The following is a 16,162-nucleotide window of genomic DNA, read 5'->3' as shown; positions in this document are numbered from 1 at the left end:
GCAGCCGGTGTTGGATCGGCTAACATAACAATAAACATAAAAGTTGTAAGGTAATATCAGCTCGTTCACGAATGCAAAAAAGAGCTTTTTCAAATTTTTTGTAAATAAAGACTAGAAAAGTTAAAGATATATATACATCAGGTGAAAGGTATTTTTATAAGTTATTTTTCGATTCTGAACTTGTTCCGTTTTTAGATGTAGCAGCACAGATTTGTAATGTCATAAAATATATATACGTATACACATATAAAAGTTGTATAGAAATTTGCAAACTTTAACAACAAATAACTTTTAAATTATAAGTTTGCGCACTTTAAAATATATATATTTGTGATCGGGAGAACTCCCTCTTTCATTTGATACCAAGTTAAACCCCGAACTCGGGGGGTGCTAAACTAAATCGCTGCCGAAATTTTAATTAAGTTAGGCCTATTAGCCCTCTTCGCGCACTATCTTGATGACATTGAAAAGGACAAGATGTTTATATCAACAGCCGAAGTTTTGAAAGAAGAGGATTTTCGGTCCGTGATCGGTTTTTATTAAGATCTTACCTTAAATTGGCAAATGAAGATCTACGTTTTCCAGAATAAAAGTAGATATATCCATGTATAAGATCCTCGCGATATTGATTAATGCCATGATATGATGAAAGAATAAATTCTATACGTTTTTTGGAGTCTCCTATGAATACGTCGATTACAATTGAATGCTCTGACGGTTTACAATTTGTTGATTCAGCTATTAGAGGACTAATAATATTTTCAATGTCATATTGGTCGCCGCAAAACATGCAAATAAGTATTCTTAAATCAATGTGGTTTGAAGAATATGAATCGAAACTTTTCATTTCTGTAAGCCTTAATGAAAGTATGACAATATTAAGAATATCGTAGACATATTTTTCTTGATTTTGTTGATTATCAATAAAATCGCAATGCAGCATTTCAGACAAACGTAATCCTTCATTGCGCAGATACTCAACTTCATTTTCTTTCAAATCCTGAGGTTGATACACCAAAACTATAGGCAAGTTTTCAAACTTATCCTCTAATTCCAAATTACATAATAACGTTCTTTCTAAATTATCCTTTAGTGTTTCAAAGGACTGTTGATTTGAGTAGACACAAATAAGACCTAAAATATATAAAGTAAACGTTTATATTAAATAAAAAAGCATAGGTACATAGTATATTAAATTTCAACTGACCACTCGAATGAACATCAATTGACTTAAATGCTTCCATATCTCCATTTGCAATTCGATAATTTAAGAAATATGTTTGATTCTCATAAACATATTCTCCTTTTGAACCCGTGCATATTCGAATATCATTAAGTAGATCACTTGCTAAGTGCTCAGATCCAACAATTAGTAAATTCAATGTTCTGTCATTGTGCGATGATTTTCTATCGTTTGAATTCTTCTGATTTGGTGACTTGTCTGCCAAACATTCGTCAACTAAAATGTCAACGCAATTATGGAAAAAAGGGCAATGCTCACGGATTGGACAGTGTATAAAGCCCAAGTGTTGAAATAAGATAACTCGTCGCTCCTGATCAAGTCTATCTAGTATTTTGAACCTAAAAGATTTATATATGCATATCTATATGTATATATATAAAAATGAAATGATGTTCGTTCCTGTCCATGTTTTGGGGCCGATACGAGGCCAATTTTATTCGTTCTTTTTTCATATTCTAGGGATCAAATAAGGGAAGGTTTTCAGCAAAAAAAAATTTTTTTTTAATTTGTAATGTCTTGATATATAGGTCAAAACGTGGACCCGGATAACCCTACGATGTGTTTGTATAATATAGGTATCAAATGGAAGCTTCTGATGAGTTCTTTATCAGAGGGTAATTTTCATACATCTGGGTGACTAGGGCCTCGAGATATTGCCCAAAACATGGATCAGAATAACCTTAGGATGTGTTTTTACATTATGGGTATCAAATGGAAGCTGTTTATGAGTACTTCAATATGGGTATCAACAGGAAGCTGTGCTGATGAGTGGTAATTTTTCTCTGGGTGACGAGCGTCTCGAGATCATTTCATGTGTATTTTTTGAAAAATATACGATTTTTTCGATTTGTGTCGTGCTGCTAAGTTGGACATTTTTTTCGAAGGAGAGAAAAAATAAACAACGAGGTTTGTACACTGTTTATGAGAGATGCTTCAGCACACATACACAAACGTATGTCACATTTCATTGCTGGCTGAACATTTCTACTGCTTTGTATTTGTTGTATAAACGACGCTTATGTTCCGTTAATTTGTATGCAGCTAAACTGTGAGCAATGTTCGGACTTCTACCCTAAAGTGGTATATCTACCACCTTTTTTCCTGAAATATAAGTTATACCACTTCTACCACGCAAACTTAAAAATAGGTGGTAGATTTTTACAGAAGTTTTCTAAAGAAACCTTATTTTTTGCACAATTATTCGGGAAGAAAATCAATGCAGTGGAACGGTTTTATAAAACTCAAAATAACGTCTAGCTTAGCTCTGATCACCATATTACCTCTTTTCCTTCAGCTTTTTAGTACAAAACTGCAACGTACACCTACCTATATATATGGAAAAAAGTGATTATTATTTATTATATCAAGATATTTAAAATATAACCGAAATCTAAAAGGGGTGTGGCACCTCCCATACAAATGGAATATATCATACTGCATATTTCTGGATGTAGTAATGGTAGGATAATGAAAATTGGTAAGGAGCTATATGACGTTAAGTCCTAACACCTCCAGTAAAATGTGGAATTTGGAAAAAAGGGGCGTGGCACCTTCCCTACAAATGGAATTTTTCAGAACTATGGCTGCCGTACAAACTTAGGTTATTTTAAGACCTAAAGTTTGACTGCATTGTTGAGTTTGGCTGTTATTCCTTTTCGACGTTTAGTAATCTGCCGACGTTAAAAAAATTTGTTAGCTTCAGTATATCTACATCTTCTATAAAAATCAAATTCTGTGTGTATGTTCCCTATGGAAACGTATTTCACACACTCCAATCATCACCAAATTTGGCTATATGGTCCTTGATCAACGCGAATTGTGTACCCATATAAATTACAATAAGATGCAATAATAAAATGTTTTAAACGAAAATTTCACCAAATATGCGTACAGAATTCAATTCAATTTACAGAACAATAAACTAAATTGTCAACAAACAAAACAGAAAAAATAACGCAACATTCACTCGATCTCGGGCGTTACAATGTACGCCGGGTATAGCTAGTAATATGTAAATATGTTTAAAATTATAAACGTCCTATTTTGGATATCAGTAGTATAGCACTAAGGGCATGCTTTTTGCTAAACCAGCTCGGCAAAAACGGGCCGTTCTGCGACACAATCACCTAAATTTAAAGATTATTATATTATTATATTTTTTTAGCTTTTACCCACACACAGAGTATATTAACTTTGATTGGGTAACGGTTGGTTGTACAGGTATAAAGGAATCGAGATAGATATAGACTTCCATATATCAAAATCATCAGTATCGAAAAAAAAATTTGTTTGAGCCATGCCCGTCCGCCCATCCGTCCGTCCGTCTGTCCGTTAACACGATAACTTGAGTAAATATTGAGATATCTTCACCAAATTTGGTACACGAGGTTATATGGACCCTGAATAGATGGTATTGAAAATGAGCGAAATCGGATAATAACCACGCCCACTTTTTATATATATAACATTTTGGAAAACACAAAAAACCTGATTATTTAGTAAATAATACACCTAGAATGTTGAAATTTGACGTGTGGACTGATATTGACTCTTGATAAAAATTAAAAAAACATTTTTTTAATGGGCGTGGCACCGCCCACTTGTGATAAAATCAATTTTACAAATATTATTAATCATAAATCAAAAATCGTTAAACCTATCGTAACAAAATTCGGCAGAGAGGTTCCCTTTACTATAAGCTTTGAAGAAAAATTAACGAACTCGGTTAAGGACTACGCCCACTTTTATATAAAAGATTTTTAAAAGGGTCGTGGACAAGAAAGTTTTTTCTTTGCAAAAAAGAGTTTTATATCAATGGTTTTCATTTCCCAAGTGTATTTATAACAATAAGTAGCAAAATCTTTTTTATGACTAAGCAGTTTTCTATGTCTCGGGAGCCATAACTCGAAGAAAAATTAACGAATCGTAATGAAATTTTCCTTATAGCAGAAAATGTTTCTAGTAAAAATGGACGGGACCGGTTAAAGACTACGGCAACTTAGATATAAAACAAGTTTAAAAGGGTCGTAGACTAGAATAATAAGCTATAACTTAGCAAAAAATAGTTTTGAATCAATGATATTTCACTTATCAAGTTTTATTGTAAAAGGAAATGGGGAGACATTTTTTTTTAAACGGGCGGTGCCACGTGTTAAGTAGAAAAGTCATTTATCTGAAATGAAATGTACAATTGAAGCTCACGCTGAGTATATAATGTTCGGTTACACCTGAACTTAGACACCTTTACTTGTTTTGCCTCAGTTTAGTTTCGAAAGTTGCGACTTAGCTTTAAGTTTTTTTTTTTGTTTAGCATTTTTCAGCACTTTTTTTTAGCTTTTTTGAAAAATCTACATGCATTTGAGCTGAATGTTAAAAACTTGAGGCGCTTAAGGATAGATAACGCGTTATGGTAGGCAGAAATCGACATGTAGTAACTTCATCAAAACAACATCCTCCTAATATTGTTTTCGTTCCGGCTGTTTGCCATTCCATTTGATTGGCTGTTTTATCTGCTGCAGAAACATATAACTGGTTTCCTAAGTCCGCATTCTGTCGTTAAGGGTAGCATATATCATTTCACATCTTTTTCGTCTGCATGCGAACTTACGAGTTAAATATTTCTGAAGCAGATAAACAGCCAATCGTTTGGCTGGTACTGTAACGACGAACTCGAACCACCCCAGCGGGTTAGGGGGCTTATAATATAGCCGCGGCAGGTATGCCTGTCGTAAGAGGCGACTAAATTACCAAATCGATTCAAGGGGTTGTGTAGCGCAACCCTTTCAAGGGGTTGCCAGCACAATATATAGCTTCTCCAACCCAATTGTCAACCTCACCTACCCGTGACGAATCCTGTTTCTTTAACAGCTGAGGCTATAGCGACCCCACGTTCATCGTGGATCTAGGGGGTGGGAGGACGGTATGGCTTAGTAGGTTTCATGTGGCCATACCAAATCGTTCCCGAGATGGTCGGGCTAGTGCCTTAATGGTGCTTGTTACCGAATCGTACCGGATCTGCAGCCGGCAAAGGACCGCCAACATCGATAACACTTCCCAAGGCCTTACATATTGTCTATATAAGTACTTAAATGCTCAAGGTCGCCAAAGTTTTTTGAAGTGAAGCATTCTGGTCGTGCTATCCAAATATTATAATATCAATTCAGTCCGCTGCTTATGCTCCCTTTTATTCAGGATTAAATGCATGAGAATTTCGCGGCTGTATATATAAACTTGTGAAAGTTTGCGAATCTTAGCGAAGCTTAGGAAAAATTTCACATTCCTCAAAAATGAGAGACTAAATGTGAAAGAACACCCTATGCTCGTAGATTTACGAAATCTGACATATATTTTTAACACGATCTACCTCAGACGGTCATACTCTTACCAGTATGTCACGTGTAAAAGATGGTTGCACCGGTCGGTTTGTTCTGGGTCAGAACCCATAAGTTTTTACAAAACTTACGTAGCACCCTGTTGTTCGTATCCAATTACGTCCCGACAAAATCCACGGCCACTCAGTTTATGACGAGGAATTGCACCTTCACGTCGATGGTTGTAAGTCACCCAAAGTACTTAGAGGTAACTTCTATACTACTCTCACCTTCAAGGCGCATGCCACCGAAATTGTATCTTGAGTACAAAGCCGCAACAAAATCCTCAAATCGATTGCCGGCAACACCTGGGGAAAAGATAAAGAAACGTTGCTAACCACGTACAAAGAAATTGGCCGGCCGCTCATGTGCTACGCGTCACCAGTTTGGTCCGCAGGTCTTAAAAAGACAAACTGGAAAAGGCTGCAGGCCTGTCAAAAAGCTGCCATCAGAACTGCCACGGGATATCTCCTTATAACCCCTGAAAACCACCTGCATAGTGCGGTCAAAGAGCTCAACATTAAAGAGCGCAACGGAATGCTGCAAACATCTCCATAAGCACTACGATGAGATCCGGCACCTGTCAACACAGCCGTCTAATCCAGAGAATCATAAGAAGGTCCTAGGCAAAATCCACACAGAATCGGTAAACACCTTTGTTAGGACGCACCCGGTAAACCCTGTTATCAATATACAATATCCTACTCTTGCAGAAGGAGAAAGCACGCTACCAAGGGAGACACGAGTCATCCTGGCCTAACTTCGTTCTGGATACTGTAACAGGTTAAACCCTTACTTGTCCAAAATGAACCCCGACATACGTAATGTATATCCTGCATGCGATGGGGACACAACCATGTTTTCATTGGTAAAGTGCAAACGTCAAGCTGTGAAGTTGTGTTTTGATTTCAACTCTGCCTTATTTTGTCTTAAATCAATAAATTTGTTTGTTTAAATAATTATTGTGCTAAAAATAAGTGTAAACACGTTGTGTACTGCATTCAGCAATTTATATCTTCAGATGATGTATTATTATATCTTCAGCAGATGTATTATCTTATTTAAAAACTTTAAAAGTATCATATACATACGGCCCTGAAAGGATCCCGACACACTTTCTTAAAAAAATTGCTGCAAACATCTATCAGCCGCTAACAGATTTATTTAATTTATCTTTAATTTATGGCGTTTTCCCAACAATGTGGAAGGAATCTTTTTTATCCCGCTTCATAAAAATGGAAGCAGGTCTTCAATAGAAAACTACCGGGGCATAGCAAAGTTATCCGCTATCCCAAAGTTATTTGAGCCTATTGTTACCCACCACCTAACATTCTCTATTTCCCCCATAATTGCAAGCTGGCAACATGGGTTCTGTAAGGGCAAATCACCTATCACCAATTTACTAGAATTTACCACCCACGTTTCAGCCTTCACACTGATGTAATTTACACCGATTTCAGTAAAGCGTTCGAAAAAGTATCACACCCAATACTTATTCATAAGCTCGGTCAACTCGCTTTTCAACCCCGTCTTATATGTTGGATTTCTTCGTATCTTGGTAATCGTACGCAAAAAGTTATCTTTAAAAATACACTTTCTGGGGTCATCAATGTTTCTTCTGGTGTTCCTCAGGGCAGCCATCTTGGTTCGATTCTGTTCTTGTTGTACATAAACGATATATCTAAAACAATTAAATACTCAAAAATTTTGATGTACGCAGACGATGTAAAACTTTTCAAATCATGTGTCTCGGTTGGGTTGAGGAACATTCCTCGCTTCAAATGGATTTAAATCACTTGGTTACCTGGTGCAATGTAAATTACATATATGCAGCTCAATCTCAAAAAATGTAAATTCATGTGTTTTTCTTGGAGAGTTTCGCCACCAGCTTCATATACAATTAACAACTATAGTCTAGAAACTGTAAATAATTTTATTGACTTGGGAGTCATGATGGATTCCAAACTTAGTTTCAATCTTCATATTAATGCTACAGTGAATGAAGGCAAATGTGTTTTTGCATTTGTTAAACGGTGATCAAAAGAATTTAACGACCCTTACATAACTAAAGCATTTTTTACAACATTAGTTAGGCCAATATTAGAATACGGCTCAATAATTTGGAATCAAGTCCATGCAGACAGTCTCGAATCAATACACAAACAATTTCTACTATTTGCCTTAAGAAATGTTCAATGGGACTCTTTAACTAATCTTTCACCTTATACTAATCGATTAAAGCTTATCAATCTTCCAACTCTTGCTAGTCGAAGGGAAATGCTTGGTGTAATATTTATGACAAAACTTTTAAATGGATCAATGTCGAGCCCATTCCTCCTGAATGAAGTGAACTTTTGCGTTCCCTCTCGGACATCGAGATTCTTCTGCTGAAACAATGTAGAACGAATTTCGAACAAAATGAACCTTTTCGGCGGTTATGCCAAGATTATAACTCTCACTCAAACACATTTGATAGTTCGGACTCCCTTTTTTCTATAAAAAAGATTGTTCTCACCTCTCTTAAGAATTAATGTATAATACGTTTGCTTTTGATCTCTTTAAATATTACGCTTGGCTGATGAAATTTCTTCTGTAGCTGAGCAGTCTCAGATCGCGACGCTTGACAAACCCATCAAAGATTCGGCAAAAACAAAAGAAAAAAAAAAACAAAAAAAAAACAAAAAAAAGTTATTATATATATATATATATATAAATCGATCGCGTGAACAGGATTAGCCTGGTTTCATTGGGCTACTTGAGGGCAGCGCGTCCCAGCGGGTTAGGGGGTCAGAATATTCTCGCGGTAGGTATGCCTGTCGTAAGAGGCGACTAAAATACCAGATTCAAGGGGCTGTGTAGGCCAACCCTTCAGGTTGCCAGCGCAATATATAGCTTCTCCAAACCCAATTGTCAACCTCACCTATCCGCGGCGAATCCTGTTTAACTAACAGACGAGGCTCTGGCGACCCCAAGCTCCTCATGGGGAAGGAGGGGATGAAATGTACGTAAAATATCTTTAAAGTAAGCCCAATACGATATTTTTATTATAATTCTATCAGAAGCTATGAAGATTTTTTGGCAAAACCCTAAATTCATATGGCAAAATATCTATTTTTCAAAAACCGGGACCTCGAAATCGGACTTAGAGCTATGGTGTCTTCAGCAATTTTTCTTAGAATCATCTGTAGATTACGTTTGTGATATACTCCTGATGGAAAAAATCCATCCATACAATTTGACCCGCTCTAATGTATACGTAAACAAAAAGTCAGGAAAATTGATATACAAAACGAAAAAAAGATGCAAAGATTTGAATTTTCGGTATACATATGTATTTAGTAAGAACCCTGCCAACCATGACTACCCACTTTTAACCACTTTCCCCTGAAATTCCAACACCTTCAAACATTTTGGTGTCAAAAAATTCAAGTTTTTGAGGGTGAAAAAATTTCCCATAAATAGAACGAGTGCGAATGAAACAACATGAGTGTCTTGCTTATGAATATCCCAAAACAAGGGAAATAAAGAAAAATTATTTGACGTGCCATTGACGTTGGAATATTAAAAAAATTTAAGCGTGGTTTTGGCAATTTCGCTAAAATTATTAATTATTTGCGGCTTAGTTGCGGAAAAAATCAAACGAAAAAGTGAAAAGAGTGCTTCAAAGTGGAACGAAACCTGCAGACGACCATATTGGATAAAAACTGCGATTTTCATCATTTTCATCGCCGCCATACGTAAGTAGTCCAAAAAATGTGTATTATTATCTTAAATATAAGGTGTCCAACATAATATAGAGATACAACTGCGGTGATGCATCTATATATTATGATGAACACCAAAACAAGTAAAGTGTTATGTCTCTGACAAAGGTCAGGAAGATTGTATGGTGTCACCATAATAAACAAATGTACATGCGCTTGTGCATTTATGTATCATAGTGTATGTCAAAACGGGTTCAGTGCAAGGCCCCTGACAAAGTTCTATAAGATTTTATGTTGTTACCATAAAATATATATCTGCATTCGCCTGTACATATATGCATCATAGTAACGAAAGTGAATATTTGTCATTCATTGTAAACGAGTAATAAATGCTAGTATATATCAAAAGTAAGGTAATCTGATTACCTTTCTTTCGGTACTACTATCGTTAAAATTGATAAACGATTTCTGAAAATTTTTTCAAATTTATATACACATATATGTAACTAGTAAAAATGTTGAGAAATTTTATAAAGTTGTAACGAAAGTGAATATTTTGGACTCATTGTAAACGAGTAATAAATGCTAGTATATATAAAAAGAAAGGTAATTTGATTACTTTTCTTTCGGTACTACTATCGTTTAAATCTATATCCGATTTTAAAAATTTTTTGGAAAATAAGAGATACATGTATATAGCTAGGGAAAACTTGGTAAAATTTTATAAAGTTGTAAGAACAGTGTATGTTTTTTACTCCTTGCAAATGAGTTTCAAGTTTAAGCATATACCAAAAGAAATATAATTAAATTATTGTACTTTTGATAGTACTGTCAATAGAATCAAAAAGTTGTATCCCAAAATTTTGTATATTTTAGAAAATATCTCTGTAGTAACAAATTTGTTTGCAAAGTTATACAAGTATTTTTCATTCATTTGTTCAAAATAACTGACTGGATCTCTGATAAATATCAAAGTTTATTAAATCGAGTGATCAAAAAGCTAATAGTTCCTTTATTAAATAATAGAATTAAAAAGATACTTATCACAATAATCCTTAGTTTTAATTGATTTGAAAAATTTATTTTATCGATTGATTGCTTTTTAATGGAATTGCCCCTTTTGAAAGCTCGACCTCAGCTTTGATACTTTATCAATTATCGAATTAATTACTTTGATAAATAAATACATGTCATTTTAATGTCAAAAATCCGAATATTAGGCTGTTATTCAAAATTACTTTATTTGAATGTTATTTGTTTTTATTTTTAAATTTATATAAAAAATATTATAGTTTAGTAAATACTTAAAAAAAGTTGTGATTACAGATAATTTATATTTATGTTATTTAATAACTTTAAGACCGTTTTATCTTAAAATTTATGTGCGATAAAGATAAATTTAATGTAAAAACTCCTTTTAACAGATGTATTCTTAACATTTTATGATAAAACGGCCCTTAGAATAATTGTAAATGAATTTTTATATTATTAAGTAAACGTTTTCATTAAAAATTAAAAAAAGTTTGGAGATTTTTCGGGTATTTTGGAGTTTTTAGGTATTTTTTGGGTATTTAGGTAAATATTTTGGGCATTTTTTAGACATAAAATTTTTCCGATATGGCATCCCTACAAAAATACAACCCTATGTTATGGGAAATTTTCAGTTAGAGAGGAGCAACTTTGCATTTTTGCTTATGTCACTTTGGTATAAGTGCAAGAAGGATGCGCGATCACACGTACACGGCTCGCTCAAGGGGAAAATGGATAAAATCCGCACACTGCCCATACAAAATTATCCATTTTTTTATCCACTTTTTTACTCAGTCATTATCCAGTTTTTGACGCAGTTTTGGTTGGCAGGGCCACTTTCAACCACTTTCCCCTGAAATTCCAACACCATCAAAAATTTCGGTGTCAAAAAATTCAAGTTTTTGGGATATTTTTCAGAGTAGAAAAAATGTCCCATAAATAGAATGAGTGCGAATGAAACGACGTGAGTGTCTTGTTTATAAAAAATCCAAAAATGGGAAATAAACAAAAATTATTTGACGCGCTCGTTTGACAATTTGAAAATCTAAACGTGAAATTTAAATTTTCGGGAAAACATTAAAATTTTCAGCAATTAAATCACGAAAAAGTGAAAGTTATATAAATTGAACGTTCTGCAATTAAATTGCAAAAAGATAAAGCGATATAAATTGAACGTTCTGCAATTAAATTGTCAAAAAGTGTAAGCGAAACTGGAGGCGGTCATCTTATACAAAAACTAAAGTTTTCATCATCAAAGGATTTGGTAAGTACTCCAAAAAAGTTTCACAATAATATAGGGATTATAACCGCACTGCGTTACACGCTTTACGTAACAAAATGCACCCCTGCGTGCAAGTGGCATCGCCGTCAGCTGTTGCTGAACAGCAATGCCAATTGCACTCAGCAGTGACAATTGCCTTCAGCTATAGGAAAAATGGCAACGCAGCGTGGATATACATAGAGATAGAACAGTTAAATACGGAACCGGCAACATAGACAACACGCGAAGAAGATTGTAAAAGTTAAATTAATAGTGTCGAGACATTAAATCAAAGTTAAGTTAAACTAAAAAGGAACTGAGAAACAAAAGCTTTTATTAACAAATAAGACAAATTATTATTAATAAAACAATTAAACTTATACTTTAAAATCCACAAACATTTATTGAACTAAAAGGAAACAGAGAGAAAAAAGTAAGTTGGTATCGTGGTGAGTGTGAGTGTGTGTGTAGTGCGCACAGCATATTTTTGGATGTCCAAAATGGACATCTTAAATGGCGACCGTGACGCCAGGCCTTGCGATGGCGGCCATAGGCGTGAAGAGGCACGAAAACTCAAAAAGAAAAAAAACCTAACAATTTAAAAAGCCAACCTTAAATCACAAAAATTTAAAACCAATTTTATTACCTAACAAAAAAATGAATTGAATCTACATAAATTCTTGCAGAATTGAAATTTAATTTCGCAAAACCCACAAAAGGTTACACAAAATTTAAATGAAATATTAATTACAACAAAATACACACATACGAAAAGAAAAAGTTACAAATTTAAAATTCCAAAATCTATACAAAAAAAAAAAAAACGCAAAACTCTTACAAAAAAAATTTAAAAACCATCAAAATCTACAAAAAAAAAAAACTAAAAATGCAAAAAAAAATTTTACAAAAAAAAAATTAAAAACAACACTAAACAACATGTTCTTTAAAAAACTATAAAATCTACAAAAAAAAATACAAAACTTATAAAAACCCTACAAAAAAAATATAAAAATGCAAAAACCCTACAAAAAAATGTTCCTTTGAAAACTATATACAAAATTACAAAAAAAAAATTTAAAAACCATTACAAAAAAATTACAAAATATTTAAAGAAAAATCTACAAAAAAAGCACAAAATCAAAAAATTATAAAAAAAATATATCACTATGATACACAAACCTTATTAATCATTTTCGACAAAAAAAAAAAAAAAAAAATTTTGTTCAACGATGCATATAGCAGTGGTGGTGGTTTCTTTGTCCGTGGCTAGTGCGAAAAATTAGAAAAATAAAAGACGAAAAATCGGAAAAATTTAATAAAACTACTTAACAAAAACGGAAATAATAAGAATTTGTTTTACTATAATAAAAATACTAACTAAAACAGAGATAATACGTAAATACAACAAGACTAAAATATACATGTGCGAAAACATTTTGGAAAAACTGTACCAAAATTGCGAAAAAAAACGGCACTAGCCACGCCACCAGAATAACGGAAAACCACCGTACACCAAAGGAGAGCCGAATAGCGGAAGACGAGTGACGCCATCGACAACAGCAGCAGAACATCAGATGCAGCAGCAGATTTCCAAGCGCAGCAACAGAACATCAAGTGGCAAACCAAATAATGCAGAAGTCGGTATGACGCACAGTGTGCGAAAATCATTTTTATATTCATATTAATAAATATCAAAATTAAAAGTTATATTACACATTACATATATATTTTCTAAATTTTCTATTTTCACAATTAATACAAAATACTTTACAAAAAAAAAAAAAAAAAAAAAAAAAGGTTTTTTATCAGCTATTGAAAGCGCAAAATAACCCAATTACACATACATATATATGAGTGAACTTACGACTAGGCACAGTGGGACAGAGTTGGAAAAACACCGAACAATTTTTTTCGAGTTTTATTTAACCAGTTCAACTGATAAATTTTCCGGGAAAATTAAAAGCAGTTGCCATCTTTAAAAACAAATTAAATAACTTCTTCATCAAAAAATACAAACAAAAAAAAAAAACATAATATTTTTTTTTTGCAAAAAGCGGTGATTCCGCCATTAACCAAAAAGATTTTTTTTGCGTAAACGGTGGTCCCGTAAACAACCAATGTAAATTTTTTTAATCCCGGTGCGTCCGAGGATATTCGTAATACAAATTTGAAAAGATGCGGTGCGCCCGTATCTATAAAAATAAAACCATACAATTTTAATAAAAACGGTGCGTCCGTTATTACACAAACACATTGAGATCTTTTTAATAAAGCGGTGCGTCCGTTATCAACAGCCAAGTCCTTTTATCAAATTAAAATATTTTCCTTTAAAAGCAATTTAAATTAAATTACTTCAATATACATTCAATTTATCATTAAATATTCAGTCTCTAATTAAATTACCGAATAATTCTTTCAATTTCACATCAACATTCAATTCAATTTCAACTTCTGTTAAATTTTCGTAAGCAATTTCTACAAATTTGACTTTAATCAGTTTAAATATTTCTTCTTTGCTTCCTACTACATATGTTCCTTAGAAACCAAAAAGTGGTTCCCAGAGTTTCAGAACAAGACTCAGATTCCGAAAATTCCGAAAATTCTAAAAATTCAGATTCCAATTCCAAAAATTTTAATTCCGAAAGTTCCGATTCCGATAATCTTGATTTTAAAAGCCCAGTTTCCGAAGGCTCAACCACATATTCGCCCAATACAATCAAAAACCTTGTTGTTAGACTTTCTTTGTCCGGAGAATTTCACGGATTTGAGGAATTGCCCGAAACAAATATTTCAAATCCTCCTAATTCCGATACAAATATGGCGACTCCTGAAGAAAAAAGAACGTTTATCGGCATATGTGCTGGTATTATGCGTGAAAATTATAGCGGTGAGCACCTAGGTCTCGAATCTTTCATTACTAAAATTGAGTTAATCGAACAATTTGTCGACGAAAATTTAACTAGCATTTGTATTTCATATATTAAATCCAAACTCGATGGTAAAGCTCGAGAAGCGATACCAACTCAAGTACTTTCAGTTAACGATATAAAAATAGCACTACGTAACCGTATAAAACCCGACAACTCCAAAGTTGTGGCCGGAAAAATTGCAGCTTTGCAAGTTAATAATAATAATTACACCGATTTTGCAAAACGCGTCGAGGAATTGTCTGATGCTTTAGAGCGTTCGCTCATTATCGAAGGGATTACTCAGACCAAAGCCCATGAAATGGCCATCGAGCAAACAGTTAACGTTTGCCGATTGAACGCAAAAACCAGTTTAGTAAAATCAATCCTTGCTTCAACCAATTTTTCTGATTCCAAGGACGTAGTAGCCAAACTAATTGTAGAGCAATCAAATGAAATAAAAGAACGTCAAGTCCTAGCATTTAGAGCTCGGAACAATAACAATTTTAGAAATTTTCAAAGTAATTACCGAGGTCGAAATTTTCAAAATCAAAATCGTAACTTTAACAATTATAGACAAAATAGACCATCCTTTAGTAACAGTAACTATGGCAACAACTTCAATCGCGGCAATCAAAGGCAAAATTTCCGTTCCAGCGGCGGAAATCGGAATCAGCCTAATAATAATAATAATAATAGCAACAATAGTCGTACTAGCAATAACAACGGTTCTAACACTTCCAATAATAGAGGTAGAAATGCAAGCGTGCGGGCTTTAAACAGGGAAGCCCCTCAGGAGCGAACACTGAGGGAGGACGAGACAAATTACTAACTGATTCAGCTCACAATTTTTCTTCTAAAAACATTTATTGTCTTAACTTAAACTATTCCGATTTTATACAAATAAATATTACTGGCTCTAACAAATTTTGTACATTTCTAGTCGACACACAAGCCGACATTTCGTTAATTAAAATTTCCTCTCTTAATACAAATTTGTCAATTAATAACAATGATACAATTAATATTACTGGAGTAACTACAGATACAGTTTCTACATTAGGTACTTTTACAACTAACTTACACTTTTCAAATTTTTATATCAAACATACGTTGCATGTGGTAGACAATGATTTCAACATTCCATCAGATGGAATACTTGGTAAGGATTTCCTAAAAACAAATAAATGCGATATCAGCTATGCAACAAATTGCATTTCCTTCTGGATAGGCAATGAAAAGATCGCACTTCCCATCCATCACGGAATGGAAAGCGATACATTTGTTATTCCACCTCGTTGCGAAGTTTATAGAATTTTCGCTTTAAAAAAAGACTCAGAACCACTTTTCGTGGATTCTCAAGAGATTTCCGACGGTGTTTTCACAGCGAAATGTATAGTTGATACTAGTAATCCGATCATTAAAGTAATAAACACCACAAATAGCGTAAAATACGTAAGCAACCACAACATTCAAACCGAAAAACTTTCTAATTATCACGTTTATAAAATCAATATCCCAGTAAAACAAGATAGGCGTATTAAAGAATTTAAAAGCATTTTAGAAAAACAAATACCTAATTATGCTGAAAATAAGCTTATTAACTTATGTTTACAATATTCCGATATTTTTGCGCTAGACAATGATAA

The 16,162-nt window shown here is 33.6% G+C and overlaps 1 protein-coding gene across 5 annotated transcripts in view; it reads right to left on the bottom strand.

Moving 5' to 3' along the window:
- The window catches only part of RhoGAPp190 (Rho GTPase-activating protein 190), a 377,159-nt gene that overhangs the window by 209,718 nt on the left and 151,279 nt on the right, over nt 1-16,162 (bottom strand). For all 5 annotated transcript variants that reach the window (XM_067782351.1, XM_067782350.1, XM_067782353.1 and 2 more), the window contains 2 exons: nt 1,208-1,581; nt 552-1,134 (listed from right to left, as the gene is read on the bottom strand). In XM_067782351.1, coding sequence (XP_067638452.1) covers nt 552-1,134; nt 1,208-1,581 — 957 coding nt within the window. The remainder of the gene's footprint in view (nt 1-551; nt 1,135-1,207; nt 1,582-16,162) is intronic.

This window comes from Eurosta solidaginis, chromosome 4 (assembly GCF_040869045.1).
Source record: "Eurosta solidaginis isolate ZX-2024a chromosome 4, ASM4086904v1, whole genome shotgun sequence".
NCBI classification, from domain to species: domain Eukaryota; kingdom Metazoa; phylum Arthropoda; class Insecta; order Diptera; family Tephritidae; genus Eurosta; species Eurosta solidaginis.
The sequence above is the reverse complement of the archived record's forward strand: the minus strand, read 5'-3'. Positions and strand labels throughout refer to the sequence as shown.